Source organism: Sus scrofa, chromosome X, assembly GCF_000003025.6.
Source record: "Sus scrofa isolate TJ Tabasco breed Duroc chromosome X, Sscrofa11.1, whole genome shotgun sequence".
NCBI lineage: Eukaryota > Metazoa > Chordata > Mammalia > Artiodactyla > Suidae > Sus > Sus scrofa.
The window spans coordinates 87,022,448-87,035,729 of NC_010461.5; the positions used below are offsets into that span (position 1 = coordinate 87,022,448).

General features: G+C 39.9%; 1 protein-coding gene across 1 annotated transcript in view; it reads left to right on the forward strand.

The window, feature by feature from the left end:
* The window catches only part of CXHXorf57 (chromosome X CXorf57 homolog), a 77,901-nt gene continuing 67,774 nt past the window's right edge, over window positions 3,156-13,282 (forward strand). Inside the window, exon 1 of the mRNA XM_003360407.4 lies at window positions 3,156-3,981. Within this exon, the coding sequence (XP_003360455.4) occupies window positions 3,339-3,981 (643 nt within the window). The 5' untranslated portion in view covers window positions 3,156-3,338. The remainder of the gene's footprint in view (window positions 3,982-13,282) is intronic.

Genomic DNA, 13,282 nt, shown 5'->3' on the forward strand with positions numbered 1-13,282 from the left:
AACTGTACTCCAATAAAAATTTATTTTTTTAAAAATAAAATGTTTTGAGTATCTCGGAACGTCACCATTTTATGAAATAAAGCGGTACAGTGCTGCTTTTACTGTTTTCAGCTCTGGAGGGCATTATGGCAAATTGTCCATATCTGAGGGGAGAAAAACAGCAATAACCTAAACAATGCTCATTATTAGCTCCAAAAGTCATTTCTCTTATTCTATTATTGTGTGATAAATTCCAAAACAGGTGCTTAAGATGTCTTCAGAAAACATCCATACATAGGTGTGCTAACTACTCAGGAAGACACCTTAACTCTTGGGGAGATGAACTATCAGCAGATTGTCAGTAGAACAACACAAAAGACTTCAAATGTGTTCTCAGAGTCACCATACACCTTTATCATGTGTAGTATTGTAAAAACAAATGTGGGTGCTATTTATTCCCAATTCCACTAATTATTTAACTACTGAACACCATTGCCAATGATCACCTTTTATGAATTAGATGGAAGGACCGGGAATATGATGATATGATACTATTACGCATAAATTCCACTGAGTATATAGTTTAGGGGGTTGCTGATGGAACAGATTTGAAAGATGTAAAGCCATTTCTTTTTGTATACCCAGTAGAGATAGTTGGTATTTAATGACTCCTGCAGTAAATCCAATAAAACCCCACAATTCTGGAGCTCCCACTGTGGTACAGTGGGTTAATGATCCAGGATTGTCTCTGTGGCGGCATGGGTTCGATCCCCAGCCTGGAACATGGGTTAAGGATCTGGTGTTTCTCCAGCTGTGGTGTAGGTCTCAGCTGTGGCATGGGTCACGGCTGTGGCTCGGATTTGATCCCTGGTCCGGGTACTTCCATATGCTGCAGGTGCAGCCAAAAAGAAAAAAAAAGAAAAGAAAAAACCCTCATAATTCCATTCAACAATAACTATTGAACACCTGCTACAATCTAGAATATTGATATTTGCACTGGAGATGCAGCAGTGAACATCACAAAGTACCCACACTCAGGGAGCTTACTTATTTTGTGTTTTGTAAAGCTTGGATTTTTATTGTATTTGTTTATTTATATAATATACATATATCCCCTTTGGTGGAGAGGCAGTGGGAATTTCTTGTTGGATTTATTGAGAATATTTGAATGCCTTTTATGTATAGCAGTAATGAAATAACTATAGGAGACAATAACAAAGAAATCAATTCTTACTCTCAAAAGACTTACACTCTAGCTACATTAATGGCTCCTAACAAGGGTGATTTTGCCCCCAAGAGATTTTGTGGATGTCTAGAGATATTTTTGGTTTTCACAACTGGGAAGGAATGTAGTGATAGAGGCATCTAGTGGATAGAGGCCACGAATGCTTCTAAACATCCTCCAGAGCACAAGCTACCCCCACAACAAATAATTTTCTGGCCCCAAATGTCAAGAGTGTCCAGGTTGAGAACACCTGACTTGAGAGACAAGCTATGTACATTACAAGTTCTGTTTTTATTTTTAAATTTTTAATTGGCTGTGACTGTGGCATGTGTAATTTTCTGGGCTGGAGAATCAAACCCATGCCACAGCAGTGACCCAATCTGTTGCAGTAAGAATGGGTCCTTAACCCACTGTGCCACAAGGGAACTCCAGAAGTGTTATTTTTAACTACAGGGTATTAGATGATAAATGTTAAATGAGTAGTACATACAAGGTGATACAGATAAGAGAAAGATCATTTTAGAATAAATTTATTACAGGAGCTTCATGAAGGAAGTGGGGCTCAGGTTGAAGTGTTGGGTTCTGCCCTTCTGCTCAAAACAGAGGAAGTTTACAGGGCCCTGCCACCTCTCTGACTTTATCTCCTAGCATTCTTCCTCTCACCCCTTCACTCCTGGCTTTTTGCATTTCCTTTAAAATAGCAAGCATGCTTCTGTAGCATGGAATCTATTCTTGCTGTTCCCTCTGATTTAAGTACCCTTTCCCAAGAAATCAACACACTCCCTCCCTCACTTGCTGCAAGTCTCTGCTCTGTTAAATCTCTTAATAGAAACCCCTTTTCTAATCATATTCTATGTAAAATATAAACCCCTGCCCCCTTTCCTCCTTTTCCCCTGAATGTGTTTTTTAGTCTCCAAAGCAGAACTCTACCTGGTCTAGAGCAGACACTCAAGAAATATATGCAGAATTAGTGAATTAGTTAAATATTAATAATGACAGGGTTCTTCAGCCCCCACAGTGAGAGGCCCGAGTTAAGGAGCCTGACTACTGTGATCCCCACTGGCCTAAAGCAGTGCCTCCTTCATGGTAGGGACTTAACTAGTGAATAAAGAATGATGAAATAGAGAGCCAGGGGAGGTTAATACAACCAAAGATACCTAATTCTGTCTTTGAAAGGTATTTTTAGGACAATTCCTACCTTCTGTGTATGCTGGCACATCTGAGTACATAGAATCAATATTTTATATTTAATTCTGACTATTCTTACTAGCTTTTCCACATTACGTTCATTCCATATGCATTGCTTGTAGTTCAGAAATGCAATTTCTGAAATTTTATATCCTACCTGTGTGTTAAGCCAGGTATTGTATAAAACAGAAGTATATTTTAAGAAGTCTACTCTAAAGACAGCTCTTTACCAAGCCGGTTCTATAATTTTCTGTCTTAATGTGCACTTAATCACGAATTCACTCACCCTGCACTCAGGGAGCCACTGCAATTATGGGAAGGCTAATAGCAATAGCAACTAATGTTTATGGAGGACTTTGTGTGCTAGGTACTGTCCTGAAGGCTGTGCATACATTATCTAGTTTCGTTCATACTACAGGAGACCCATATTGTCACAGTCACACATATTAACCAACTCTAATTTACTTTCTCTTGCTAGTCCAAGGCCAAAACCCCCAAACCCCCGAGAAATGACTATCGTGCCTCCCCCTTCAAGCCTTTTGCTCTTTTCCAGTGCCTCTCGGCACCCTCTTTTCTGCAAGAGCCCTGAGGGCTCCTCCCCCTCCCTCTGGCTACTTTGCTTTGGGAACCATGGCGACCAACGCTTTTCCCGCTTCTGCAACCCTGGCAAATCCGTGAGGCACCAGGTTAGAGGACCCGCTACGTAACCGCGTGTGTGGCTGCCTAGTAACCGTGCCTGGCACACAGTAGCGCGCCAAACGGGAGGCGGGGCCAGAAAGCTGACGCACGAGGGTACTGTCTTTGTAGCTTCTGGACGGGGCGGAGCCTCACCAGTCCGCAGGGACAGAGTAGAGATCGTCGCCCAAGCGCGCGGTTTCTTACTCTCTCAGCCTCAGACCGGGCAGACTAGCTTTGGGGAGCGAAGAGGGTACGCAGTCACCCCGCAATGTCTGGTGAGTTAGGTCCGCCACAGGCCGGCCCGTCACGTGCTGGGCATGATTCGCCAAACGCGGAGAGAAATCGTATTGGGGTCCCGGGAGGTGTGATCCGAAGGGCCGGTGCCACGGGGCGCAGGTCCTGGATCCAAAAGGTTCTTGAGCAAATAACGGATTCACCTCGCCAGTGGGTCACCCCTTCGGAGGTGGTGCCTGTCGCTGTTTTGGCCGTCCAGAGGTACCTGTTAGAGGATGAGCCACGCGACGTGGAACCTAAACCTCCGCTTTACTGCTATGATGTGACCATCTCGGACGGGGTGTACCAGGAGAAGTGCTACCTGGATCCCAGCCTGAATTCTCTCGTATATAAAAATATTCTCAAAGTTGGCATAGAAATGAAAATTTCGAGAGTCTCGTGCATTTACAACGAGAAAAGATTAGGCCAGGGGATCCTGTGCATAGATAGCGTCCACTGCGGGGAGACCTTGGAGGCTATTTCTTTAGAAACTCCCTTTAGAAATAGAGCGCACCGGGAGGTACCCGAGAGGCCATTGAGGGGCGGAAAGAGTCATTACCTGGCCCTGTGGAATAACGAAGATCCGTACGGAGATATCTGGTTAACCAACAAGCAGCCCGAGGAGCACAACTTTAACAGTAAGTAATTGGAGGGAACGACGATGGGGTTAAAAAAAATTAGTTTTCCAGAGCTTGCTTTAATAGAAAAGGAAACGAAGGTGCTTTGGTATTGTTAATTATAAGCTGGGAGTGGTAGTAGACCAGGCTTGATGAATGATGGAGAGATGCTCGCTTGATGAAATTTGCACAGCTCGCGTCTTGCTTTGATTTTAAACGTGGCCCTTCAGGAAGTGTCTGAACACATCTTAATCTGGTGAACGTAGTGATGTTGCAGCCAATATTCCTCATGTGTTCGTTATACTTTTGACTACAGTGGAATTCACCTCAGTTTTATTCCCATTTCAGTCGTGGAAGTAGTACTTTCCGTGTTGGAGCGTGTAGAGATTTGAATTCGGCATAAAAGTTGTAAATACTTGTGATTTTGCTTGTTTTAACCAAGATTCAAATAAGGATGTTCCGTCATTTATTCCTTAATAATTTACACTTAATGAAACGCTGTTTTTATTATTTGAGTGTAGCAGTTATGTAAATATTGTCTTTTGAATGCGTGATTTTGTGGGAAAGCTTGGAATCTCATTTTTATGTTTCTTATTATGCAACCATGAATGATACTGATCTGAGAAGTTCAGTTCTGCATCAGGAGTAGGACGTTAACCTGAAAATGCATGCTCCTCCGTCATCAACTGCCCTAAAATATATTTTTATCTATGAGGGATGGAAATAAGGAGAATGATTCTACTATAGGCATGTAGGTGTATGGAATGGGGAAATAAAGTGCAGAAGGTAAAATGAAAGCAAAAGATAATTTTCTACATTTACTGCTTTTCAGGTTTTTTTTTTTTAACATTGCAATCACAATGCTAAATCATAGATAATCTTATGACCTGTAAGAGCAACAAACTTGAAAGTGATAACTGGGACGAAAATATGCAATTAAAGTAACATCCAGTGATAAAGAAAAGAAGATGATGTAGAAATGTGTGGCTAAGGATGACTTAAATAACTTCAGCTTTAAAAGTAATTTATTCATTTCAGGGATGAAATAATGGAATAATATTTTATCACAAGCATGGAGTAAGACAGTAGTGCATTACTATGTGTTGATCACTTTTACTTTTAGAATTGAATACACAAATGAAAAATTGATGCTCTATGGGAATTGAGGGGAATAATAATTTGTAAAAATATATTTCATTTTTCTGATTATGAAAGTAACATCTATTCATTATTGAAATCACATTTTTATTACAAAAGGTAATGTTCATGTGCTAAAAAGCCCAAACTTTATATTTAAAGTATATTGTATTAAAGGTATAAGCCCCAAACCTAAGTAAATCCTTGGTGGCAGCATCTGGGAGTGGGTATATGGTATTCTTTCAGGTTTGGTTTGTGTTTGAAATTTTTAATAATGAAACAGGGTGGAGTAAAAGACCATTTTTATCTCTTCCTATGCATTCAGCTTTCCTTTCAGAATTTCAAACTGTCAGCATTTTGATGTGTATCTTTGCACAAAAATGTATTTTATTACATTGCATGATTTGTTATCTCCACTTCTTTCAAGCATCTTTAATGTACATCTTTTTATACCCTTTTACATAATATACCCTTTTACATAATATGCATATACCAGGACCTATATAATCATGCCCATGCTAATGGGTAATTTATAATTTTAGGCAGTTAGTGGTTTTTCTGTTTCTGATCTAGTGTTGAACATCACTAGGATATGCCTGTATTTGTTCACTGTGTTCAAGTATTTCTGTTGAATGGATGGCTTCCTAGAAGTGAAAATGCTAAGTTAAAGAATATTTGAATTTTTTAATTAAATGAATATTGGAAAAGCAGCTTCTGAAAAGATTGTGCTGTTTTACATTCCCACCAACATATATGAGAGTGCCCATTTCCCCATATCATAGCATTATTTTTTAAGTATATCTTTTGACTTTTTCTAATTGTCCTAGGATTTCTTTGCCAATAGGTATTGAGTTTTTGTCTGTCATATATTGCAAATTATTTTCTCCCACTCTGTGCCTTTTCTCTTAACATCGTGGTGCGATTTTGTGCTTTTAAAACTTTTCTGGAGTTCCTGTCGTGGCTCAGTGGTTAACAAAGCCGACTAGGAACCATGAGGTTGCAGGTTCCATCCCTGGCCTCGCTCAGTGCGTTAAGGATCCTGCGTTGCCCTGAGCTGTGGTGTAGGTCGCAGACGCGGCTCCGATCCCTTGTTGCTGTGGCTGTGGTGTAGGCTGGCGGCTACAGCTCCGATTGGACCCCTAGCCTGGGAACCTCCATATGCTGCTGGTGCAGCCCTAAAAAGACAAACAAACAAACAAAAACAAATAAACAAAAAAACCACCTTTTCTATTAGGTATAAAGTGTACACAGTAAAATAGAAAAATCTTAAAAGTACAGATTCTATCTATCTATCTATCTATCTATCTATCTATCCATCCATCCATCCATCTAACCACCCTCTCAGATCGAGAACCAAAAGTTTCCGGGTTCAACATCCGATTCAAAAGGTAACCAACAGATCTCAGCTTTTTAAAATGGAGCCTAAATTTTGCCACGCTACTGTCTAAGTCCCTCCAGTGGCTCCCCATTGCACTTAGACAAACAAACAAACAAACAAAAAATCCAGACTTCTGCCCGGGTCCACGTGGCCTTATGGCGGCGTTTGGCAAACTCTGCAAAGAGCCAGATTGATAGTAACTCTTTTTGTTTTTGCTAGACCTGTGGTCTCTGAGGCAGCTCCCCAACTTTGCCATTGTTTATGGAAAGCAGGCACATAAAATATGTAAATACATGGGTTTGGTTGAGTTAAAAATAGGACTTTATTTACCAAAACAGGCAGCAGGCTGGATTTGGCGCGAGGGCCGCAGCTTGCCACCCCTGTCCCGCAGCACCACGTGCTTAGCGCACCGGCCCTAACCTCTCTCCTCTTCCGCCGCTTTGTTTTAGCCCCGCCAGCCGCCTTTTTCATCTTCAAACCTCTAGGCTCTGTCCTGCCCTAGGTACTTTGCTCCTGCTTTTTGCTCTTTCTGCAAAGTTCCTTCTAATCCTCAGGTTTCAACTCAGATATATAAAAACATAGTAGGAGTTCCCGTTGTGGCGCAGTGGTTAACGAATCCGACTAGGAACCATGAGGTCGCGGGTTCGGTCCCTGGCCTTGCTCATTGGGTTAAGGATCCCGCGTTGCCCAGAGCTGTGATGTAGGTTGCAGACGTGGCCAGGATCCCACGTTGCTGTGGCTCTGGCGTAGGCCGGTGGCTACAGCTCCGATTAGACCCCTAGCCTGGGAAATTCCATATTAGACCCCTAGCCTGGGAAAGTCCATATGCCCCGGGAGCGGCCCAAGAAATGGCACAAAGACAAAAAAAAAACAAAACAAAACATAGAAAAGGGTTATTTAACTATGTATTTCTCCCCATTTGTTAGTAATACTTCACTGTCAAATGCCATTCGTCGAATTGATAACACTCTGAAATGATTGTTTTCCTTATCCTGCCACTAGTTTATAAGATCCAGGAGGGCAAGCTCTCATTTTTTTTATTTCTTTTAACTCACTGCTGTGGGCCGTGTCTCCTCTACCCAGAACAATCTTGGCATTCACTAAGTGTTTATTGAATCAAGGAATGAATGAAATAAATTACGTTAGTGGCTTTTAAATGTTGAACCACTTTTGTTTCTACTTCGTCTTGCTTGTTATTGTTATATCTGTATATTCAAGTGAATTGGTCCATAGGTTTTGTTATTTTAGGAGAGTACTTTTTCAATACAATTTTGATATCAGGTTAATTAATATTAGTTTTGTAGGATGAGTTAGGAAGCTTACCCATTTTTCTGTACTTATAGAAATCTTGTGTTCATTGAATTTACCGTGAAACTATTTAAACCTGGGACCTTGAACCAGGATAGGAAGTTGGGAAAATGATTCCATTTCAATTTCCTGAAAAAGTAGTGAAACCCATAAGGCTTTTTTTAAAAAATAATTATTTCCTTTTATTTATGTATTTAACTATTCATTTTTTAATTTTTTTTTGTTTTTTTTTTTTTGTTTTTTAGGGCTGCACCCGCAACATATGGAGGTTCCCAGGCTAGGAGTCTAATCGAAGCTACAGCTGCCAGCCTGCACCACCGCCACAGCAACGCCAGATCTGAGCCACCTCTGCGACCTACACCACATCTCACAGCAATGCTGGATCCTTAACCCACTGATCAAGGCCAGGAATCAAACCCACAAACTCATGGTTCCTAGTCGGATTTATTTCCACCGTACCACGACGGGAACTCCCATAAGGCTTTTTCTTTAGTTCATTTTTGAGAGTTCATATTTCACTAGGCAATTTCATTTCACCTAGATCTCAGAGTTGCACATACTAGTCTATATTTTTAAACTTCTGTCTTGTTAGTTACATCCCCTTTTACATTCCTATTTTTTGTGTTTTCACCCTTTTGTATGATCAGCCTTGCCAGAGGTTTTTCTACTTCCTTGGTATTCAAAAATAAGAAAAAACTTGTAGCATTACTAATTAAGAAGTCTGTATCATGGAGATGTTTCTACTTTATTTCTGCTATCCTTTTTAATTCTTTTTACTTCCTTTATTCATATATATATATACACACACACACAACACATACTACCCTCTTGAGTTGAATGCTTAATATATTTATTTCCTTGTTTATTTCTTCCAAAAGCTTTAGAAATTCTGAAATTTCCTGTGAGAATTGCTTTGGCTGTAACCCCCAGGACTTGCAGTATAGAGATTCATTATAACTCATTACTCATATTTTATGATTTTTATTTATTTTTTTTCTTTTTTGTCTTTTCTAGGGCCACACTCACAGCATATAGAGATTACCAGGCTAGGGGTCTAATCGGAGCTGTAGCCTCTGGCCTACACCAGAGCCACAGCAATGCCAGATCTGAACCTCGTCTGCGACCTACATCACAGCTCAGAGCAACACCAGATCCTTAACCCACTGAGCAAGGCCAGGGATCAAACCCGCAACCTCATGGTTCCTAATCGGATTTGTTTCCACTGCCCCATGACGGGAACTCCAGATTTTTAAAAGTTTAACTAAAATATTCCATATCTTTACCTTTAAATCTATTTGTCCATTTCTCTGAGAGTAATACTGGCTTCTCTTTATGACGGTGGTTTTGTTCATTTTTTTCTCATATATCTAAAAGTTTCTGATTTAGATGTTGCTATAACATGTAAGGTTTCATAACTTGTTAATATCTTGATGGATTTTACTCTTATCAATATGGAATTTATCTCTTAACCCCTTTTTGTCTTGAATTATATTTTGTCTGATAGTACTATTTACCACTTCCTCTGTCCTTTAGTAGCATTTAGGGCAATGATTCTCAATCGCGAGTGGGCATCCATAACACCATTACCAGTTTGTGATTCAGTATATCTGTGGTAGGTCCGTAGAATTTGCATTTCTTTTTTTTTTTTTCCTGTCTTTTTGCCTTTTCTAGGGCCACTCCCACGGCATATGGAAGCTCCCAGGCTAGGGGTCCAATCGGAGCTGTAGCCACCAGCCTACACCACAGCCACAGCAACTCGAGATCCGAGGCACGTCTGCAACCTACACCACAGCTCACGGCAACGCCGGATCCTTAACGCACTGAGCAAGGCCAGGGATCGAACCCGAAACCTCATGGTTCCTAGTCGGATTCGTTAACCACTGTACCACGAAGCCAACTCCGAATTTGCATTTCTAACTCCATAATGTTGCTGGTTCAAAGGTTACACTTTATTAACCACTGGTCCAGAGTTCCCAACGTGGCTCAGCTGAAAGGAATCTGACCAGTATCCATGAGGATACAGGCTCGATCCCTGGCCTCACCCAGTGGGCTAAGGATCCGGCATTGCCGTGAGCTGTGGTGTAGGTCACAGACAAGGCTTGGATCCGGCATTGCTGTGACTGTGGCATAGGCCAGCAGCTGCAGCTCCGATTCAACCCCTAGCCTCAGAACTTCTGTATGCGACAGTGTGGCCCTAAAAAGCAAAAAAATAAAATAAAATAACCACTGGTCTAGTGTTATGAGTTTTTTTGTTTGGTTTGGTTTTTGGTTTTTGTGGGGAGTTTTTTGTTGTTGTTGTTTTGGCCAGAGTATGCTGTGGTTTGATGTGAGATCTTAGTTCCCAGACCAGGGATTGAACCTGGGTGAAAGCACCAAATCCTAACCACTAGACCACCAGGGAACTCCCAAATGTTATGTATCGTTGTTCATCACTTTATTTCCATTTTGTTTTAGCTTTCTTTCTATAGCTAAGTTTTTGGGTTTTGACCCAAACCAATTTTTTCTCTTAAGAGATGAATTTAATCCATTTAAATTTAATTAATGATGTTTGCATCTGTTCTTGCAGTCCTACATTGTTTGCTAGGTGCCATGCTTTATTTTTTACTATTTTTTTTTTGTCTTTTTGTCGTTTTAGGGCCGCACCCACAGCACATGGAGGTTCCCAGGCTAAGGGTCTAATTGGAGCTGAAGCTGCCAGCCTATGCCACAGCCACAGCCAATGCCAGATCCAAGCCAAGTCTGCAACCTACACCACAGCTCACAGCAACGCTGGATCCTTAACCCACTGAGTGAGGCCAGGGACCAAACCCTCAACCTCATGGTTCCTAGTTGGATTCGTTTCCACCATACTGCCATGGGAACTCCTATTTTTTATTATTTTTTTTACTTTTACAAGATTAAAAAACTTTTTCTAGTGTCTTAGAAGTTATATATTGTATTTTTATTCTCTTTAATGTTTTAACAAAATTATTTGAATTAACATGTTTATGTCAATCTCCAGAATTATTCAGAAATTATAATACTCTCCTCCTGAACAAGACAGGACTCTACGTGGTCATGATGCACTTTGGCAAACTGCTACAGTAGATTTGAAAGTGTTTGATTTAGGTTTTTTCACATCATAAATGCTTGGGGTTTATAGTTTTCTCTTTTGTGCTACCTCTGTCATAATTTTCAGGATTTATCTAAGGTTATAAAATAGATTTGTATTTTCTATATATTACTGTGCTCTAGAACAACTTAGAGTTGAGGGAAACAGCTATTCTTTGAAAATTGTTCAAATTTTGTTGTAAAAGCACACGAACCTGGTACAAATTGGGGAGGTCATTATTTGTAAACTTTTTCATTTTCTTTCATGGTTACTGACCTATTCCAGCGTCTTTCTGTTCCTTAGGGCGATATTGATCATTCAGATTTTTCTAGAAAATTATCTTTTTCACTGATATTTTCATGCTTTGTGATATATAATCACAGATAATAATCTTTAAATGGTTTTCTCTATGATTACAGGCAATCACATTCCAAACATATTTTTGTTTGCTTTCTTCAGGATTGCACTTAGCAGAATTCTACTTTTTCATTAATTTTTTTTCAGGGAATTGGATTTACCAGTTTTACTGTACTTTTCAGTTTTTATCTTTATTCCTCTCCGTATTCCTTAGATGTATTCTTTTTTTTTTTTTTTTTTGTCTTTTTTAGGGCCACACCCGTGGCATATGGAGGTTCCCAGGCTATGGGTCTAATTGGAGCTGTAGCCACCGGCCTACACCACAGTCACAGCAACGCCAGATCCAAGCTGCATCTTCAACCTACACCACAGCTCATGTCAACGCCAGATCTTAACCCACTGAGCAAGGGCAGGGATCTAACCCGCAACCTCATGGTTCCTAGTCGGATTCGCTAACCACTGAGCCACAGTGGGAACTCCCCTTAGATGTATTCTTTTGCAGTGGTTTTCAGTGTATGGTCCAGGTACACCTCGGTGTTTCCCAAGACGTTTTCCAGGGATTCACAATGTCAAAACTATTTTCATAATAATAATACTAACACTTTCTTTACCTTTTTTTACTCTCATTCTCTCAGAAATATACAGTGGAGTTTTCCAGAGGATACATGTCATGTGACATCGAAGCAGACTGAATATTTATGAAGAAGAAAATATGCTTTATCCAGCTATCTTCTACTAAGCTAGACACTAAAGAGATTTGCAAAAGTGTAAAACAATGCCATTCTTCCCACTACATTTTTGGTTTTGGAAAATATAGTCATTTTTTTTAAACTACACTTTTTATTATACATAATAGGTTTGTTGCTATTTTAAAGGAATTAATATTTTTATTTCTTAGTCTTACTTTATAATATGGTAAATATTGATAAATATTTTCCACATTAAACAAAAGCTTTTGGAGGTTTTTTTCAACAATTTTAAAAATTGGGAGTTCCCGTTGTGGCTCAACGGGAATGAATCTGACTAGCATCCGTGAGGATGCAAGTTTGATCCCTGGCCTCGCTCACTGGGTTAAGGATCTGGTGTTTCAGTGGGCTTTGGTATAGGTTGCAGACACAGCTTGGATCCCAAGTTGCTGTGACTGCGGTGTAGGCTGACAGCTGTAGCTCCGATTAGACCCCTAACCTGGGAACCTCCATATGCCTCCGGCGTGGCCCTATAAAGAAAAAAAAATTTTTTTTAATTGTACAGGTGTCCTGAGACCACGGAGTTTGAGAATCACTTCCATTGCTTACTAACTTTTTATATTGAACATCTAGTTTATTTATTTTCATTCTTTCTTTTGATAATGAACCCTTATTGCTATGAATTTACATGATTCCTCATTGCCTATATATAATCTGTAATTTCTTTTTAGATTTGAGAGATATGTACATGCCTTTTTTTTTTTTTTTTTTTTTTTTGGTTTTTACCCAACCTGGGAGAATGTTAAATTGGGCAAATGTCTGATCACAGCTAGTGGTCTGGACTCAATTGTAGCAGGACTCTTAGAACTCTGATTTTATAAAGCCATGTACTTCTTGAATTTATTCCAGCCAGTAAAGGAGGTTTATGTGACTGCATTGATTTAGGAGTGTTCCACATACATTCCAGATAATTCAGACATGATCCACAATTCATTTGTTCCATGTTAAAAAGGAAATCACTTAATTATCTCATATCAAATATTAGGACCTGTGATCCTGGCTAGTAATGTATTGGGAAAATCTGGAGGGAAATTTACACAGATATCCTAATACTGAAAATAGTGGGGGTTTTTAATGGTACATTTGTAATTATACCATACCATTCAAACTCTTATGAAAAAGAAGTTACAAGTATGATTTTCACACCAAAGTTGAGTGGATGCTACATTATAAAAATGGAAAGGGAGGAGTTCCTGTCGTGGCTCAGTGGTTAATGAACCCGACTAGTATCCATGAGGATGCGGGTTCAATGCCTGGCCTTGCTCAGTGGGTTAAGGATCTGGAGTTGCCGTGAGCTGTGGTGTA